The 21287-nt window shown below is 38.5% G+C and overlaps 1 protein-coding gene across 1 annotated transcript in view; it reads right to left on the bottom strand.

Annotated features, from left to right (window-relative positions):
* Positions 1-21287, bottom strand: part of LOC117982898 (nephrin-like) — a 234265-nt gene that overhangs the window by 51977 nt on the left and 161001 nt on the right. The window contains exons 5-6 of the mRNA XM_034969334.2: positions 3717-3827; positions 772-978 (exon numbers count right to left, since the gene is read on the bottom strand). Of these exons, the coding sequence (XP_034825225.1) occupies positions 772-978; positions 3717-3827 (318 nt within the window). The remainder of the gene's footprint in view (positions 1-771; positions 979-3716; positions 3828-21287) is intronic.

Genomic DNA, 21287 nt, shown 5'->3' with positions numbered 1-21287 from the left:
TTGAACTAGGAATCTGTGTTCAGGAATTTCTGAAATACACGCGAGAAATGCAAAATACGGTTCCTATTCTCAGACGGCGATAAATTCACTACTATAATATGTATTATGTATGGCAAAAATGTCGCCGCAATCTCCAATCTAGATCGCAATCTGGTATATAATGCAGTAGTAGCTTATTTCTATTCATGAATGAAGTCATTTTCTAAATACTAATGTTTTATAGAGAATAATATTATGTTCTATTATTTCTATTGTTCGTATAAGTTTTTGAGATGTTGTTTTAATTAGTATATATTTGTATGTTATTCACGATGAACATATTGTAGGTATTCAATTACATAATTATGACACCGCCTAAGTATCTTTTATTTCTTTGAGAAAGACTCAACCAACAAAACTACATTTGAAAATTGAAATACCTTCAAAATACTACTACGAAAGAAAGCTCAATTTTTTAATACACCCAAATTCATACGAATACTACAAATGCGAAAGTATATCAGCTATCTGTCTGTCTGTTACTTTTTCAGGGAACGTAAACATAGGGCCTAATTACCTAAGACAGTTCATGTCGCCCATTCGTCCCGCACTTACTGCACGATTGCTATGTCTAGATGGCTTCGTCGAACCTCCACATCACACATAATATTTTATTTACATTATGATCTCATTTCAGTTATACCGTGATCACCAAGATTGCTAGAATTTAGGTCTTGCGGTGCCGAAAATTGCAGAAATTATCTTAACAATAATATAATCACTATTACTTACAATATAGCTGTATTTGTACATTGACCCGCAGTGGCGGCACCAAAGCCGTGTTGTCGGCCGTACACGTGTACACAGCTTCGAAGTACGCCCTTGTCAGCTTAGGTATCCTAAGCTCTAGCAGGCTCAGCCGGGTATCGTCTTCGACTGGGTCCAACTTGGCGATTATCTCGTCACCCCTCTTCCACCGCAGTCGTGGCATTGGTTTTCCTGTAAATAAATAACTGATTGGCTAATATTTTTGGGTTCCGTACCCAAAGGGTAAAACGGGACCCTATTACTAAGATTCCACTGTCCGCCCGTCAGTTTGTCTGTCTGTCACCAGGCTGTATCTAACCGAGATAGTTAGACAGTTGAAATTTTCACAGATGATCTATTTCTGTTGCCGCTATAATAACAAATAATAAAAAATAGAATAAAAAAAATATTTAAGGGGACTCCAAACAACAAACGTGATATTTTTTGCTTGTTTTTATAGATAATGGTACGGAACCCTTCGTGCGCGAATCCGAAACGCACTTGGCCGGTTTTTTATTTATTTGTTTTGTACCGAAACCTTAAAAACTTGTGCAGTAGTGAACCAATCATAACAACGAGGCTTACGGCAATTAACGTAAGAGTTATATTTAATTTTTTATTACAATTTTGTCATGGTGAAATCATAAAAGTTACGCAATGAACCATAATGATTTGGTAAAAAAAACACGTGAAAATTTATAAGGTTTCATCCACAAAGTCGCAGAATCCCACAAACAATGCAAGAACTTTAAGAACATGGAAAGTTTTAACGCGCCACAGGCGTGAAGAAAACGTGACAAGACTTTAATGTTCGCGCTTTACTGTTAACGGCTCTGTTGTCATTTCTAATGAGGTTTCATAATTATCCCCTTTTTTTTATTCACCCGAAGAGAGCATGATTTTTCTTATTTTGTACCACCGCAGGTCTACCAGAAAAATCACCAATTTATTTGTCTCTGCTGAAAATCAAACCCAGGAACTTCTATATATAAAAAGAAAAGGTGACTGACTGACTGAATGACTGACTAATTGATATACCAATGCAAGCTCAAACTACTGGACGGATCAGGCTGAAATTTTGTATGCAGATAGCTATTATGACGTAGGCATCCGCTAAGAAAGGATTTTTAAAAATGTATCCCCTTAGGGGGTGAAATAGGGGTTTGAAATTTGTGTAGGCCACGCGGACGAAGTCGCGAGTTCTGATGATGATGATGATCGGTACTGATTCGCACCGACCTATCGCTTCCAGTAACCTGGTTTTTTATGCAAGCACCCATAGGAACAACTGCACAGGGGAGCTGGTACAGTCAAAATTGACACTGTAGACTAACAAGAGTGCAGTCAAGTGAAAACCTGTCTTCGATAATAAGCTGAAGTGTGTTCCGCCTTTGTTTAGACTAACAAACGTCTCAAAGTATTCATAAGCCACGAATCCGGGTTACAACGAAACAGCATAACAAGCTAAGCCGACACGGCCGTGCCAAAGACATGGCGTGACTGTAGTGTTGGCGCCCCACTGTTGATTACCTACTGTTTCATGTATTCCTATTAACGCTATTTACTTTAACGACTACTGATTTTGAACATTGTTATACATACTTATATTGTATTAACTGATGAAATTAGTTAAACTCGACTAACTTAATATTAGTAAAAAAAAAAACATTCCTTCCTGTATTTTTAAAATGTCACAATATATTGCAAATAAAACATCTGACTAACGGTCGAGGGCAAAGAAAGTTACGCAAATAGGTCACTCGGAGTCAATGCCGCGTCGTAGGTGAGGCATTGACCCGAGTTTTGCACGCTATACATTACGGGTTTGAGAAATACTAAATCACTAAAACTACAAGATAAGGCAAATGGTTATTGGCCTTGGATTGCGTTTAGGTTGCATAATAATAACCCTAAGTTTTTACTAGCGTTCTGGTTACACCTTGTATAGGTAACTAAAATAAATATGTGCCGTATACGATGATAAAATTATTATTATCGTGATCGCCAAAATGATCAGGTGTGGAGCGTGAACTCTTATATCAAATTCTGTAGTATATTTTTAATTAATTACTGCGTTTAACGGGTCACGCCAAGGTAACAAAAGGTCGGAATTGCCGCTTCACGGATGACATTTTATAATAGCGTGACCAAAGCAACCATTTTTCTTGACCGTTATCACGAAATGCAACTAAAGAAATAATTAAAAGTATTTTTTTACAGACGGATTAACTTTTGAAATAGAGTTCTGAAAATCTGAACATAGGTTTTATAATTTTATTTTTTAATTGTCATAGCGTAAATACATACAGGAAGCGGTGATAGTCTAGTGGTTAAGACGTCCGTCTTCTTTTCGAGAGGTCGGGGGTTCGATCCCGGGCACGCACCTCTAACTTTTCGGAGTTATGTGCGTATTTAAATCAATTAAATATCACTTGCTTTAACGGTAAAGGAAAACATCGTGAGAGTTCTCCATATTCCCAAAGGTGTGTGAAGTATGCCAATCCGCATTGGGCCAGCGTGGCAGACTATGGCCTGAACCCTTCTCACTTTGAGAGGAGCCCTGTGCTCTGTAGTGAGCCGGCTATGGGTTGATCATGATGATGATGATGTTATGCATTCAGTAAGACGATACGCTCAGTAGCTTTTTAAATGCAAGGGTAAATGTTAGATATGTACGTTTCAGGCTTTACTTTAGTCTTAAATATAAAAAGGATTGACAGACTGACTGATCTATCGACGCACAGCTCAAACTACTGGACGGATCGGGCTGAAATTTGGCATGCCGATAGCTATTATGACGTAGACATCCGCTAAGAGAGGATTTTTGAAAATTCAACCCCTAAGGGGGTGAAATAAGGGTTTGAAATTTATGTAGTCTACGTGAACAGATAAAATTGGTACCACATAATTGATTTGTACTCTAATTTTACCTCCACTTACAACACAGGTAAGCTTCAGGCTGGTGTCTTCTATATATGGGCCCGCTATGCCTATGACTTCTTTGTCGGCTTCGTCAAAGATCTTCGGCTTTTCTGGCAGTTCTGTAAAGAAGGAAAATATAGGTTAAAAGATGTACTTCTTGAATATACTTGTTTGGTGATGGTACTACTAGAAGTCTAGAACCATGGTGGAAGCCTTAAAACCAGACCTACCTACCTGAGGCAAGTAACAAAATATGTCAAAAATTGGCTAAGTGCGAGTCGAACTCGAACACGAAGGGTTCCGTGCCAACGTACAAGAAATAACATTTTTTTTTAATTTTTTAGGTAGGTATTTGTTTTTTAGCGGCAATAGAAAAACACAATCTGTGAAATTTCCAAATCTCTACCTATTACAGTTCACGAGATACAGCCCGCGGACAGACACACAAACATTTCACTGAACCCATATTGCAAGAGATTAATAAAATTGCAATTTGAACTTTGAAAGTAATTTCAGTAACTGCAAGGCGTCGCTTCTACATGGCATTAGACTGGCTATTTAAAAATGGTTTAGCAAAATATAATTTCCCAGAAAGAACTATGAATACCAAAGAAAAAAACTACAATGTACAACTATATCATAGGAGAGTTCGTCAAAACTTTTAGCATTTATGCTACCGAATAGTAGTTTCATTTGAAAAAGACTCACAATTCTCGTTATTATAATATCCGGCTTGAGACCTTGTCATTCGGTCGTATACAAATGTGTCATGACCTCACTTCACACTTTCTATATAAAAAGCCTTAAGTAGAGCGCGAGAAGGTCAGACTTTTGTTGAATTTTCAGTACTTAGTTGTATGGAATCGTAATAATAATATGACAGGTTCATTACTAGAGAGCCCGCAGCGTTTGAAAATATCATATCCCAGTTAACAATGTTATTTGTATAACGTAGAAATTATGTATGTTTTGCCCCTGAATAACATTAATATGACCCTATGATATTTTACCCTTAATTAGAAACATGCGGGTCAAACAAGGTCGGTGCAGACGAAGGATACCTACTTTGCTGACAGATCCGTCCGCAAAATTAGAATTTATGGAAAACTAAAAGATACCTCCTCATCCTGTCCTCATACGCATTGCTAAGGTTTGGAATACTCTTCCACGATATGTGTTTCCTACCAACTACAACCCGGGTATCCTTAAAACAAGAGTGAATAGGCATCTTCTAGGTAAACGCGTCCCATCTTAGAGCGCATCATCACTTTCCATCAGGTGTGATTGCGGTCAAGCGTTTGCCTATAATTAATTAAAAAAAACTAATCTAAAAGTGAACATCTTAAAAATTTACTTAAACAATAAAACTAAAACTAAAATCTTAAAAAAATATAATATTATAATTAAAATATATTATTAAAAGGATTCCCTTTAGGCAAGGTTCCGAAGATACTGGCAGCGTTCCCCTTTTGAATATATATATATATATATATATAATAATTCTTTGTCCGAGGTAGCTGCCAGCTTTTCGGTCTCCTGTGATGTCAACTTATGGAAATGTATGTCATGTACATGTACGAGTGCTCAAAAAGTCTGTCGCCGGGCTATAAGCGAGTGTGCAAGTGCGACGAGCGATTACTCGCGCCATTCGCCCGCAGTCGCTCAGTCCTGTGCAAATCTGCGGGCGCGTTACACGTGTTCAAGCGAGCGAGCATCGCTGGACGAATATCGTTGAGCGAGTTTATTTTTGACAGCTCGTCGCTCAGCGACAAAACTAGTAAAGCGAGTAGTCGCCGGCATGTGTGAACAATCAGAGAGCATATTTTGATATATGCATCTCTTTCGTTTACACGGAATGTACATTTATTGTGCGTTTCTTGAGAGAGAAGATCGCTAATAGCTAGTCGTTTTCTCGCCCGGCGGTCAGACCACTGCCTAAAGGAGACCGACCAGTTTTGGGCCTAGTCACAGTAAACAGTACACTTGTCGTCTAATTATTGTTACTAGTACTTGATTGATAATTGCATAAGTATTGTTCAAATAACACATTATCTAACACAACCTAATCATCGATTTGAGCCCATATATTTTGATTATGCAATTGTCGGTCAAACTGAAACTACAGCAGTGTAAAAGATATATTTTTATTTAACAAATGACAATAATTTGGAACTTGTACCTAACGATTTGATCACCTACAAGAAACCCCAAGCATAGGTCTCCCCATCACCCGCTGAGTGACTCTGTGCTTTCTCACTAAGAAAGTTTTTATGAGGTACCAAAAATTAATTATTATTAAGTGCGGCGTTCATCAATTTTATTTTTTTACCTTTATTATCTTGTAAAGCGTTTTATCTAATGCGAAAGATGTCTGAGTGGCTCTCTCGGGAATTAATCCTTAAGTTTGCTGTTTTTAATGACTTCATCAAAGTAAGTGCTACAGAAGTTGTTATACTAAACTTGAAGGACTAAGAAATACATCTTACAATGACGCAATGTGTTTTTTGAATGAAACAATATTTTGATACAGAAAATAATGTTCTCACTTATTGTTTTTAACCTTTTTCGACCTAGCGAAGCGAGTTTACACTTGTGACTCTCTGTCCATCCGTCTTAGAACTATCCGTCTGTTAGAGCTTTATAACTTCCAAATTAGTAAACTACAAATATTATTTTGAAAGCAATAGCAAGTCAATGTGTCTTATACCCTAACAACTGTGCCTTTCATGTTTTTAACGGATAAGAAAGACCATCAGTACCCTTATTATAATCAGTACCCTTATTATAAATGCGAAAGTATGTTTGTTTGTTGGTTTGTCCTTCAATCACGTCGCAACGGTGCAACGGATTGACGAGATTTTTTTTATGGCTATAGATAAAGACCTGGGGAGGATTTATCCCAGGAAATCAAAGAGTTCCCACGGGATTTTTAAAAACCTAATTCCACGTTGACGACGTCGCGGGCAGCTTATAATCTATTTTTCTGGCACCTAATATTATAATACTCTCAAAGCAAAAGTGAAAAAGCATCTAAGTAGAAGCAAACTCTTTCCATCACACGTGATGCTTGCTTTCCATCATGCTGGATTATAGACAAGCGCAGTCTGTCGTTAATTTAAAAAAAACTGCTTTAGGCTAAGCAATTTTCCTTAGCAAAAAATACGTTTTTGAAGTTCCGTACCCGAAGAGTGATTATTTATTCATATACATTACCTTATTACCTACTAAGCCTCCGCTGTTCGTCCGTCTGTCTGTATGTCCATCCGTCTGTTTGTCAACGGGATGTATCTTATGAACCGTAATAGGTCATCATTATCATGATCAACCCATCACCGGCTCACTACAGAGTACGGGTCTCCTCTCAGAGTGAGAAGGGTTTTGGCCATAGTCTACCACGCTGGCCAAGGGCGGATTGGTAGACTTCACACACCTTTGAGAACATTGTGGAGAACTCTCAGGCATGCAGGTTTCCTCACGATGTTTTCCTTCACCGTTAAAGCAAGTGATATTAATTTAATTAAAACTCACATATTCGGAGTTATAACTCCGAAAAGTTAGAGGTGCGTGCCCGGGATCGAACCCCCGACCTCCAATTAGAAGGCGGACGTCCTAACCCCTAGGCTATCACAGCTTTTTATGTCTCATATAACTGCACATTAAAGTTAATGAAAAAGTGTTAGCAAGTAATTTAATACATTAGCTCATAATGGGTACGCACAAAGCGTTATATAAGGAACATTGAGCTTTCAGTTCTGGTGCGATGAGACTGTTCGTGATAAATTGGGGGCACACGAGGTGGGGACTCCATAATTGAGTTACCCTACATTAAACTTTTTTCCCCGGACCGTATATTGCTAAAATAAAAGCCTTAGGCCTGACGCACACAGATAGAGTTGGAGCAGAAGCAATCTTTTTGAAAACAAAATCTCAGCATTATGTACTTTGACTTAAACGGTTGAAATTGGCATAAAGCGCGCAAAACAAAACACACAGTTCAATCTAAACACGATGTGTACAATGTGCAGTCATAACTGTGCATTGTATAAAAACAGATTTCAGTCAGTTTATTGCTTGTATAATAGGTGTAAGCAGAACGCTAGCAAAAACGTTATCTAAACACAATCCAATACCAATAGCCATTTGCCTCATTTTGTAATTTTAGTGATTAAGTATTTTTAAAACCCGCAATGTATAGCGTGAAAAACTGGGGTCAATGCCCGCATTCATCTTAGATTGCCCACTACGTGGCGTTGACTCCGAATGGCCTACTTACGCAACATTCATTGACATCTAGCGTCAGTCAGATGTTTTATCTGCCATATATCGTGAAATTTCTTAAAATATAGGATTTATTTTTATTTTTTTCCACGTTTTTTTGTTGTTGTAGGTATCATTATTATCACTGATCATCAGTACTATCACCTATCATCGTTTTTGCCAGCGTTCTGGTAACACCCTATACAAGGCTTATTTTAAGTAGTTTTCAAGATGGACAGATCACAGCGGTTTCACTTTACTCTGCCGTTGGGCGTTGCACCTTAAAGTCGTCCCGAACACAAATTACTTTCGACCCAAAGCAATCTCATCATCGTTATTGTGATTTTTGAGATGACATTTTTCATTCCTGATATCATGAACTCAAAATACTAGTTCACTCTAACAGCCCTTTTACACCTGCGTCCAGTTTTTTGCAGAATCCTGTTTTCTGCAGGATCCCGTCTGATGGCGAATGTGCCGCATGCGGGATGAAGTTTTGATAACCTCAGTTGCGCAGTGGTAAGTGCTGTGGTCTTTTAAGTGGGAGGTCCTGGGCTCGATTCCCGGCAGGGGTTTGGAATTTTATAATTTCTGGTCCGGTCTGGTGGGAGGCTTTGACCGTGGCTAGTTACCACCCTATTGGCAAAGCCGTGCCGCCAAGCGATTAAGCGTTACGGTACGATGCCGCGTAGAAACCAAGGGCGTATGGGTTTAATAAAAACTGCCGTACCCCTTCCAGGTTAGCACGCATCCATCTTGGATTGCATCATCACTTACCACCAGGTGAGATTGCAGTCAAAGGCTAACTTGTATCTGAATTAAAAAAAAAGCTTTCAATTGTTAAAATGTAAAGTTTAAAGCTATCATACTAATATAGTCACTATTTGATTTAGTTTAGTTATGCGCTGGGGCTGATATGTTTAGTTTAGAGATCGGGGGCTGACATGTTTAGTTTAGAGATCGGGGGCTGACATGTTTAGTTTAGAGATCGGGGGATGACATGTTTAGTTTAGAGATCTCGGGCTGACATGTTTAGTTTAGAAATCGTTTATAAAGGACTTAGTCCAAATAATTAACGGTGGAAACTTCTGAAAAATTAAAATTAAGCTCAAACCATAAAATTGTCAACAACACCAGTATTTTTTATCTCTCAACTCAAAACTCCGCACCCCACCTTGTTTGTTAGCACTTCACACACAAAACACGTCCCTTTATATGCGAAATCACTGAACATGCAAGTGGGATCCTCATTAATGTAAAAGGGGTTCTCTAAATTCACACACACTTCTCAGAGTACGGGTATTGTTCGATATGGGTACATTCAATGTTCCACTTTCCACTTTTTTAATTTCTTGCACGCCCTCTCTAGTACTTTAAAGTCTATGGCGCGTGGCGTCCCATTGTCACTTCCCCTTTATTTTGGTTCTGTATAACAAGTTTTTTGTAAGCACCTAGGTCATCTCGAATATCTCTTACGAATACCTATCTCTTATACATGTATAATAAAACGGCTTTACTCACGTATTGAACATAGTTTAAACGCTAAAATCTCTTACAAAGTAAAAGTCAACCACTACGGCGCTCTGCTGCGCGATTGCGAGAGAATGACAGCTACAATGTCACGATCGCAATCATCTCAGATTGGTTAACGCTCGCTCACTATTGGCTACAATGTATTGTTGCAATAAGAATCGCACAAATTTAGCCAATCAGAACAATTGAGATTGTAATAATGATTGATGCAGGTTTTAGACAATCGCCCTACAGGTCTACCTACTTAGTGCGAATTTGACGACCCCCCTGGCGCAGTGGTAAGTACTGTGGTCCTATTAGTGGGAGGTCCCGGGTTCAACTCCTGGCAGGGGTTTGGAATTTTATGATTTCTAAAATTCTGATCTGATTTGGTGGGAGGCTTCGGTAGTGGCTAGTTACCACCCTACTTGCAAAGCCATGCCACCAAGCGATTTAGAGTTCCGGGACGATGCCGTGTAGAAACCAAAGGGCATGGGTTTAATAAAAACTGATATACCTATTCCAGGTTACCCCGCTACCATCTTAGACTGCATCATCACTTAACATCAGGTGAGATTGCAGTCAAGGGCTTACCTGTATCTGAATAAAAATAAATGGCAAAGTTCAGCAAGTGATTATTATTTTGCTAAAATGTATATAATTTTGAAAAAACAGAGATGCCTAAACGGGACTGAACCCAACACCCCCCGAAAAGGAGGATAACCCCCCCTGATTTTACAATTTTAATTAGTTATTATCTTTATCGAAATATATAAAAGGAAAAGATGACTGGCTGATCTATCAACGCACAGCACAAATTACTGGACGGATCTGAAATTCAGCATGCAGATAGCTATTATGACGTAAGCATCCGCTAAAAAAGGATTTTTGAAAATTCTATCCCCGAGCGGGTGAAATAGGGGTTTGAAATTTGTGTAGTCCACGCGGACAAAGTCGCGAGCTTAAGCTAGTCTTACAATGAAATTTAAGGCTCCAAGTAAGTTATTTGTGTATAGGAAAGTAGCTTCACCCGGGAAAATCTAGACTTTCAAGAGACACCTACACTGTGACGTAATCAAAATAATTTGCAATAATACACCCAATTAAAAACATTCAACAAAAAAAAATTCATCGGCTGCATTACAGAGAGATATAATGAAACATTTTACTGAAATTCGCGCTGTGCTCGCACCGGATAACTAAAAAAGCCTCCATGAGGCAAATTAAAATACATCTGGAATAATCAGTCTGTATACCTACTACGTAAGAGTCAATACACACCGAGCTGAGCTCGGAGCTAAACTGCAATTTTTTTTATTTTTGCATCCGATATAAGGAAGAGTCTTCGTGACGCGCTTCTCAGCGCTTTTTGTATAAACGTAGATACGTTCTCTAAACTCAATAAAAATGTGTAGTCTACTACTTACTCTGTTCAGTATCCAAATAAGTCAAAATATAATTGCATACATTTTGATTGTAAAAGTTTGCATATAAGTTTTATTTGTCCATAAAAATGTCAGTACAAATTTAGATAAAAATTGAGTCAAAGGTTCATAAAAAGCTTTATGAGCTCTTTTGAATCATCAAAGCCCTGTCCGCTCGACTCTACTAGGTACTTGTATGGAATGCTGTTCCTTTCAATACATTCTTAAAAACGCTCCAACTTTTACGTTAAAGTTGTAGTAGAACTTCTAAATAAATTTTTCGTTATAAAAGTATGAAACTTGTATACAGCCAAAAGTGGAAACTTTAGGTACATTCTCGCATAAAAGCAAATGGATACCTCCATAAAATATTTGGCTCGCTGAATGGCCACATACATCGCTGGCGTCCGGCCAATTTGGACTTTATTACTGCTACCTATATCAATCATTTTGCTATTTATTCCCCCGGCTTCGTTCGTTGCTTTATGTCGTAATGCAGCAGAAATTCTCTTAGAAATTCCAACATACATTTAAACTAGTTTTTGCTTCAGGTCACGATCGCATTATTTAAAGTTTCCACTGATTTTAGAAAGCCTGTAGAATTTCGTGGCATGAAATAACATCTAAATCTATAAAACTATTGCCTTTTAATCTGACTACAGAAGCTTGAAATTTAGAGATGAAAGCTTTTATGCGTGGGCGAAGCTTTTTAGAAATCAAGGCTGACGTAGACAACGGTAAACTTTTATAATAAAATGAAATATTAATCTATGCTTAGTACAAAGGCAGTTTTACGTCGAAGCAACAACATGCGACAATGCGGCATGCTTCAAAACAAACATAATATTTGCGGCCTTTAATAGCAGGTCTATTTTATTCAAAGACTAATAAGAATAGCATGCTGTACAATTGGAATATTAAAACGAAGTTCTGACGAAAATTCTACTGACGATTTTTGTTAAGTATATTAAACTGTAATAGTAAATAATACGCGATGGGTAGTTCCGGCAGGGGGTATGACCACAATTACACATGATTGAAAATAACATTGGAATGTGCTTGAAGAAGATGCCTATTCAATTTTCCCTTGAAGTATCTAAATTGTAAGTGGCAGGGAAGAGGGAAGCCTTAGAAATGAAGAAGCGAAGCGCTTTCGCTCAAATATAATGGATGACAAAACCTTTATAACGCCAGACGCGTCGTCGCTTTTTGTGTAACGTTTCTTTTATGTAAGAATGTGTAGGTGGGCGTGTAACCTTACATCACGAGGGTTGTATATTGTGTATGGCTCATATATTAATATTGTATGAATAGTTTGCCAAATAACACGATGTATTTTTGGTCACTAGCAATTATAACTGACTAGCTGCCCCGGCAAACTTCGTACCGCCTAACAGTCGATTCTTTTTCAGGTCATTTTTTAAATTTTTCCCTCCGTAAGAACAATTCTCGTACTTCAAGGAATATTATAAAAAAAGAATTAGCGAAATCGGTTCAGCTGTTCTCGAGATTTGCGATGAGCAACACATTTAGTGATTCATTTTTATATTATAGATTATCTAGATTCTCTAGAACTTCGAAAAGTTAGAGGTGCGTGCCCGGGAATTGAACCCCCGACCTCCAATTAGAAGGCGGATATCCTAACCACTAGGGTATCACAGCTTTTAAGAATGTTCAATACCAGTAATATTTTGTTGCCTTTGAAATCTAATATCTGAAAGGTCGTTGTAAATAAAAGCTCCAAGCTGGCATAAAAATGAAACCAAACAAATTATCTTAATAAACCAAAACACTAAAAACACTCGTAAAATCAAATTATAATATTAAAATTGTCTCTGTATAGCCGCAGCTTTATATTGTTGTTTTTAATTAAGAACAGGGTTAAACAAAATTGGTCGAATTACATTCAGAAGTTTGTAATTACGCTCATTTGGGATATCAGGGGTGGGTACTGGGAATTTTTGGCCCACATCTCGCCCGGGTTGCGTGTAATGGTTTCGGTTGCAAATTACACGAGCGTTCATGTAATAATTCAAAACCTTATTATCTGAAGTGGATAATTCTTATTAGAACATTTTATGTATCACTTATTAGTTTTGCTACGCGATTACGTTAGTTTATGAGCCTAGTACACATTAGCTGAACGTGCTCGGCCAATGCACTCGGCACACATGAAGAGGGCGAGAGAGAGCATGTGCTGGTCAGCTTTGATCAGATTGTTGACTTTTGTGTCTTCTCACACAAATATTAAATGATCCTTATGCAATTTGGAAACAGCGCATACAAATAATTGACCGTTATTTGCTGAACACAATCATTACGTTTTGGAACTGTGTGAGGTACGTCAATTCAATTGTGCGATGCGCCCCGCTCATAATAATATGCGTGCTCTAAATTACATTCAAAAGTTTGTAATTACGCTCATTTGGGATATCAGGGGTGGGTACTGGGAATTTTTGGCCCACATCTCGCCCGGGTTGTGTGTAATGGTTTCGGTTGCAAATTACACGAGCGTTCATGTAATAATTCAAAACGCTATTATCAGAAGTGGATAATTTGTGTATTGGTGTTAGAACATTGTATGTACCTATCACTAGTTTTACCATGCGATTACATTAGTCTATGACCACATTGGCCTAATGCACTCGACCAATGCACTAGACAAACGTGAACAGAGCCAGCTGGCGCAGTATAAAATTACCATAACAGAGACCCATATATTGTCTATACTTACAAAATTACATCAGCCCATCGTTCTAACCGTTCTAACCCCATGCGCTTGGATAATCCATACAGACTCGCTTGACATAATATAAAACCAGCCCGAAACCATCACCAGTTGGTTTGGTGCTTTTGAGGGGGTTTATTAATTAAACATCAAAGTATCTTGACACCGGAAACCGGCACGTGTCTAACGCAATGGCCCAATGTGTACCGGGTCTTATTCTATTTTATTAAACTGACACACAGCAAGAACACTGAAAATTATTTGACGTCAGTATTGGCAAAGAGCTCGTTCAGGAAACCGCAATTTTGGCCCGGTTCCGACACTTCCGGAAATAAATTTGCCAGGCGTCTGCTCCAGGTGACTTTTACATAGATGATGCAACATCGAGCTTGGTATGCTATAGACGTATGGCTACAATAGTTAATGACTTCACAAATTATAGGAGATCACACATTGAAAATGCAAAATACGTCATAGCATAATGCGTGCCATAAAAATGCGTTACCTGAAGTAACAGGTGGGGTTGTATTTTGGATATGAGTAATGTTTGCTCCTTAACAGCAAGCATAACCAGTAAGATAAAACTTTCTCACTGCATTAAAGCATTGCAAAATCCGCAAGAGGTACGTGGCACACTGGCCTTGTCCTTGACCTTGGGTGTCCTTGGGCTGCTGTTTGTGTTGAAATAAAGCTTCATTTACGCCAAAGCAATGTCCATGCAATGTGATGTTAGTACGATAACGCCAAAGCAATGTCGTACTATGTTAGTACGATATTGCTACATAAAACAATAAATTAACATGTTTAACAAGAATCTTTGTCAGACAGTCGTATCGTATTATTCCAATTCTACAACATGATGTTATCTCGGCATAAAATAAACTACCGCATGCTGTATTGTCGCATGCTGTTGCTACGGCGTAAAACAGCCTTAAGAGTCGGCGTGCCGGATGTTACTTTAGTCTACTTCTGGATAATAATGTGCAAGAAAAACGGAACTCATAATAACAAATAACAGCGGTAAATAATAATAAATTATTTATTTTTGTCTTCTGATGATTTCAACATTCCGATTTTAATACTTAACGTTTAAATGGCATCGCATTGTACTGATTTATGTAAAAAAGACAGAAAGGCTTTAAATAAATGGTAATTTACATATTTTCACATGATTGGAGGCAATCGTATGTCGCTGCTCAATTTATTGGAGTAGCTCGGAAACGGTGCAGTGTCATATAATATGATATATTTTTAATATAAATGCGGTCCATTATTTTAATGTGTTAAGCAATTTTGTTATAATTTTTCAGAAAAGCTTATTGAAACGCGAATAAGGGCCTTTTTTATTCTGATACAAGTTAGCCCTTGACTACGATCTCACTGAAGACACAATGCAGTCTAAAGTGAGCTAACTTGGAAGGGGTATAGCAGTTTCCATACGCCTTCCTTACTGGGATTAAATTAATACCCCTGATCGGTTTCTACACGGCATCACGCTGAATTGCTTGGTTGCACGGCTTTGCCAGCAGGGTGGTAACTAGCCACGACTGAAGCCTCCCACGAGACCAGACCAGAAATTTATAAATTCCAAACCCCTGCCAAGAATCGAACCGAATCGAATCGAGGTAAAAAGAAGACAGCAGAAGTTGGTCAAATTTAATAAAATGTGTAACTCAAAGACACCGACAAAGACAAGTTTAAGATCCAAACGCATTTGCGTTGCGCTGCGCGATGCTAAGCGACGTAGCAGTGGCTTGATAATATTGTAGTTTCTGCCTTGCTCCATACAAAATTCAGGTAAACCATATCTGCCGCGAAGCGTCGCGTCGCGCAGCGCAACTCAAGTGCGTTGGAACCTTAAGACTATTAAAAATAATCCCTGTTTCAATACCTTTCCAGTCATCACTTTGTAAAGCTTTAAACGTAGGTAGTCATTTTGAAAATTATTGTGACATACCATGCATCCTATTACTCTGAGGCCGTATAAAATCGACGTCATTATTTTCCATGGAACTAACAGAGAGTTTTAAGTTTCCCCGGGGCAATAAAACCCCTATTAAGCTTGCTTTTATCTCCAACAATAATAGAACATTTTATTGTTCTATCCCTTTTTATTGCTGATGGCATATAAACACTTGGCCACTGTCTACGTTTGGGATTTATAAAACAAATGGTGGTGTGACGTCATTAGAATTTTGATGACGAAACTAAGTGGCTTTAGAGCGAATGTGTTTAGTTTAATGTCTTTTAAAATTCTAATTGTATTGCTTAACGAGTTTTTTTTTCAGATACAAGTTAGTCCTTGATTGTAATCTTACTTTCCATCTTAATTCTTACCATGCATTAAACTCATGATACGCCTTTGGTGCAGGAACGTTAAATCGCTTGGTAGCACGACTTTGCCAATAGGGTGGTAATTACTTTAGCCACGGCCGAAGCCTCCCACCAGCGGGGTGATTCGCTAACTCAATGTCTAACACCGAATGATAGCCAACGAGCCTATTTGACTTTAGGTGGTGCTACAGTGCTGTGTCATTGAGTGATTTCAAAATAGTTTTCGTAGAAAAACTTCAATGGATTAAAAATAAATGTCAAATGAGCTCGGTGGCTATCATTCAGTGTTAGATCGCCCCGCACCGCAGACCAGACCAGAGACAATTTAGAAATTATAAATTCTCAAATTGCCCCTGCTGGGAATCGAACCCGAGACATTAGAATTTTGATGATGAGCCAAAGTGGATTTGGAGCGAATCTGTTTATTCTAAAGTGTTTTAAAATTCTAATTATATTGCTCAACGAGCTTTCGCCCGCATTAGGCAGTGGTCCGACCGCCGACGATGAACGAGAAACGAGTGGAACTAGAAACTTAAACGAGTTGGCGATCAGCGGGAAGCGAGTGTGTAGTTTCGATGGTTTTGTCGCCGGACTATAAGCGAGTGTGCAAGTGCGACGAGCGATTACTCGCGCCATTCGCCCGCGGTCGCTCAGTCTTGTGCCAACCTGCGCGCGCGTTACACGTGTTTAGCGAGCGAGCATCGCTGAGCGAGTTTATTTTTGAAAGCTCATCGCTCAGCGACAAAACTAGTAAAGCGTGTCGTCGCCGGCAGTGTGAACAGTCAGAGAGCTACTTTTGATATAATATGCATCTCTTTCATTTACACGGAATGTATATTTATTGTGCGTTTCTTGAGAGAGAAAATCGCCGATAGTTAGTCGTTTTCTCCGCGCGCGGCGGTCGGACCACTGCCGAACTGTACTGTACTTTTGAACTGTAAAGCTTAGCCTCAAAAGTCAAACCACGTAGTTTGTCCAAATTGTAATTTGCTGTGTTGCCTCGTTGGACTACTGGTATCTGTTTAGCATGTTCGTCTGTATATGACGATGTCCTGGGTTCGATTTCCGGATCGGGCCAGTAATAAGTAAATTCTCAGTCCTGCCCGCAGTTAGGAAGTTGGCGGTGTTTCACCCCCGTGCCTCGGAGAGCACGTAAAGCCGTCAGTCTTGCGCCTGATCTCTCTCCGATTGTGTCGGATTTCCATACCATCGAACTTTGAGAGTGAGGAAATAGAGAGTGCTCCTGTGATTGCGCACAATACTTGTGCACTATAATCAGTGGCGTGCAACTCATAGTGGCATAAAAGCGCTGCTTACCCAAGAAATAGTTAACTCAGTTGAAATTGCTCAATGGTCATTATTCTTTGGCTTGCTTACCTAACTAATGCTTACCCTGGCTTTAAACCCTATGTACGCCACTGACTATATTATCTCCCGTAATCTATTATTTTATTCATTTTGCTTATGCTATCAGGACACATTAGGATGAATATTGATAAATTCGATTCAAAAGATGGTATGCAAAATTAAATTAAGAAAATTGAATCCTATTGAGATCATATATATCATTTGACACATGATAGATTTCCGAATAATTTCAATAAATCAGCTACACAGTAGATAGGATCGCTTGCAATCACGCGAAAATATGTAAATCATGGCCCTCACATCTCCTCGGTATTAAATCTGTTCAATTCGACGCAATTTAAACGCTTAACGTCTCATAAATAAATTTATATTATTATCTTGTTTTTAGATCTACTTTTATTTTTATTAATTACAAGAGGAAGAGTCTGTGATAATAATTAGACTGGAAAAAATTATATAAGTACTTATGGTGCCAAATTGCAAAGAACCGGATGGATGACCAGAACACTGGGAAGATCGAAGACAGGTGCTAACCACTGATGATTACTGATATGATAACACCAAAAAAACGCGAAAAAAAATCCTGTTTTATAAAAATTCACTATATATTGCAATAAAATATCTGACTGACGCTACAGGTCAACGAACATTGCATAAGTAGGCCATTCGGAGTCAATTCCATGTCATTGACCCGAGCTTTGCACGCTATACATTGCGGGGTTGAAAAATATTACATTACTAAAACTACAAAATGAGGCAAATGATTATTCGTATTGGATTGTGTTTTGGTAGTATACAAATAACGCTAAGTTTTTGCTAGCGTTCAGTACCCGTAGTACAAGATTTTACGTCTCACCAAACGCTGCTAGAATTCGAGAGTCGAAACACAATAACATCAAAGTAAAATGGACCTAAACAGCCTTGAATTGAAGTCAAATATTCAATGCCACTGATTTTAATTTCGCAATGTTTCCGCTTGGAGCGCTGGCTGTAGAAGTGTAGACAAACTTGAGCTTTAAAACAAGGCAGTTAAGATCCAGTTTACTGTAACGCGGAAGTATTTCAACTCTCGAATTTGGTTTGGTTTGGTGAGACGTAAAATCTTGTACTACGGGTACTGGTTACACCGTGTATATTTGCTTGAGAGATTTGAGCATAACTGAAAACTCGATTTTACTTTTTGCAGTAAAGGAAATTCCATATGGTAACGGCCCATTTGGTGGCACCAAAAAAAAACAAAACGCCTCTAGATTCATTGTATTTGTAACAAATTAATCAAGATCTTTACTGAAGAAACCAAGAATAGAAAAATTCATAATACCTTGGGAGAAACCTGTAATTCTCAAAATCAAATTAGAACATTGTAGCAAAATTGAGATATAGTATTCCTCTCTGGAGATAAGAGATCATTTTTCGGCAATAGGTATAAAGAAATAAAGGAACAGACTTTACCTTTTGTGAATGTTACTTTTGTCAACTATATTATTAGGTTTAAACATTGATGTCGGAAGGCCACCCCACCCCCGTAAGAGTGCGTCCACATCTGGCGAATGCGCCATGAATACGCTACGAATTCGCTGCGAATGCACCTGTTTTTAAAAGGGTTGTAAGTATAACCTGTTGGCGCGTCTCTTATCATCCTCAAGATCAACCCATCGCCGGTTCACTACTGCCATGCCTGAGATACCTCCGTAATGTTCTCATAAGTGTTTAAAGTTTGCTAATCCACACTTGGCCAGGCAGCGTGGTGGGCTATAGCCAAAACCTTCTCTTATTAAGAGGAGATTTGTGAAGGTTCAATCATCATGATGATGATGATGACGAAACAGTTGCAGCAACTGCCCGCGTATAGCATGATCAAGAATTTTATAAAAACTATCTCTGGGGCCAGCGTGGTAGACTATGGCCAAAACCCTTCTCACTATGTGAGGAGACCCGCACTCTGTAGTGAGCCGGTGATGGGTTGATCATGATGATGATGATGATCTCTGGGGGCGCCACTAGTATATTGTCTGTGATCAATAAGTCTATGGTTATGTATAAATTAGTTCCATGGGTTTTCCGCAATATGGCGAGATATTTTCTGGTCAGGCTTTACAACGCGCAAGTGTTGTGTATAAGCGGCACATTCACCAGATGTGTACGCACCTTTAAAAGCCAGTCTAGACCACGGCCATTCTATCTGAAATTTCATCAAAAGACCCCTTTACTTGATATTAATGCCCTACTTTGACAAAGCGGCTGAAAGCTTTAGGATCTAACCTCGACGTGATTTTATAAATGAATATTACGTAAACCCCTTGGTAACTATTGTTTGAAATAAATTATGTCGTTTTTTCTTTTTATTATATTTTCTGCTTTATCAAGATTTATTGCTGAGTGAGATGAAACGGTGTAGTGATAGCGGTTAGAAGAAGAACATTGTGTTGTGTAAGAGTACCCGATCTCTTTTCCGCGCAGTTGCGTCCAAGGTGCAGATTTCCTTAATGATTGCCAACCTCCGATAGGAGACGGCACTTCAAGAAGAAGAAGAAGTGGTAGCCTAGTGGGTAAGACGTCGGCCTCTTATTAAGGAGATCGGGAGGTTCAATCTAGGATATCGACCTATAAATTTTCCGAGTTATGTGCGTTTTTAAGCAATTATATCACTTGCTATATCGGTAAAGTATACCTACATGCCTGAGAGTTCTTCATAAGGTCCTCAAATGTTGAGTCTCAATAGATCAACGGGTAAAAGAGTGGACTGAAAACCGAAAGGTCGACGGTTCAAATCCCGCCCGTTGCACTATTGTCGTACCTACTCCTAGCACAAGCTTGACGCTTGGTTGGAAAGGAAAGGGGAATATTAGTCATTTAACATGGCTAATATTCTTTTTAAAAAAAAATTGTGCGAAGTCTGCTAATCTATACTCATGCCAGCGTGGACTGAATTCTTCTCATTATGTGAGAAGACCCGTATTCAGTAGTGAACCAGTTATAGGTTGATCATGATGATGATGAGATGAAACGGTTTAGCATAAAGTATTATCATGAAACAATTTACAAAAAATAACCCCGTTAAAAATGTTATATTAAATTGTAATAGTATTTTAGTAAATTCAAAATTATTTCATTTCGTTGCAACGCTTGAGATTTCGAGACGTTCTTTCAAAATGCGGAACATAAAAATACAAAAGTATTATGATTCGCGTTTCATTCATGTTACAGGCAAACAATGTTTTCACCGGGGTGCCCAAGTGCTTTATATTCCGCTTCAATAAACAGGAATTTGCGCTGCATATTTAAGAAGCCTTGCAACTGCGCACCGGGATGGGAATATGAAATTGTCGCCAATAAATATTAAATGGCGGTACGGGATGCATTTGGTGGGAGGGGGATGAATAATGAATGAAGAATTATGTCATTGTTTAGTAGCTAGGCTAACTTGAATTGATTAATTATTATGATATCTTGTTGGCCATAATTATTTAACTGACAAAATAGCTGTGTTATGTGTGTTATGGATGAAGAGTAGATATACGGTTGTAAAGGTTTTTTAGTAAAATCAATAGTTTATTGAAAGCGAACATAGGCAAGTATCATGTACCTATCGCCAGTGGCGTGCAGGTCATAGAGGCATAAATGCACTGCTTACCCCAGTTGTAATAGCTCAATGCATATTTTTCATTATGATCTGCCAGTAAACAGGTTCCTACCTAACTAATGCATACCCTGGCTTCTAACCTTGGACGCCTACGTCATAATAGCTATCTGCATGCCAAATTTCAGCCAGATCTGTCCAATAGTTTGAGCTGTTCGTTGATAGATCAGTCAGTCAGTCACTTTTTCCACCTTTCAAGATTAGGAAGCAGTTACATGTAGTTAGGTTAGTTATAGGTGTATTATGTGTAAGTACATACATAATATAATGTATAGTGACACGGGTTTCGTCGCCGCATAAAGATCTTTTAACACAA

Source organism: Maniola hyperantus, chromosome 6 (assembly GCF_902806685.2).
Source record: "Maniola hyperantus chromosome 6, iAphHyp1.2, whole genome shotgun sequence".
Lineage (NCBI taxonomy): Eukaryota > Metazoa > Arthropoda > Insecta > Lepidoptera > Nymphalidae > Maniola > Maniola hyperantus.
The sequence above is the reverse complement of the archived record's forward strand: the minus strand, read 5'-3'. Positions and strand labels throughout refer to the sequence as shown.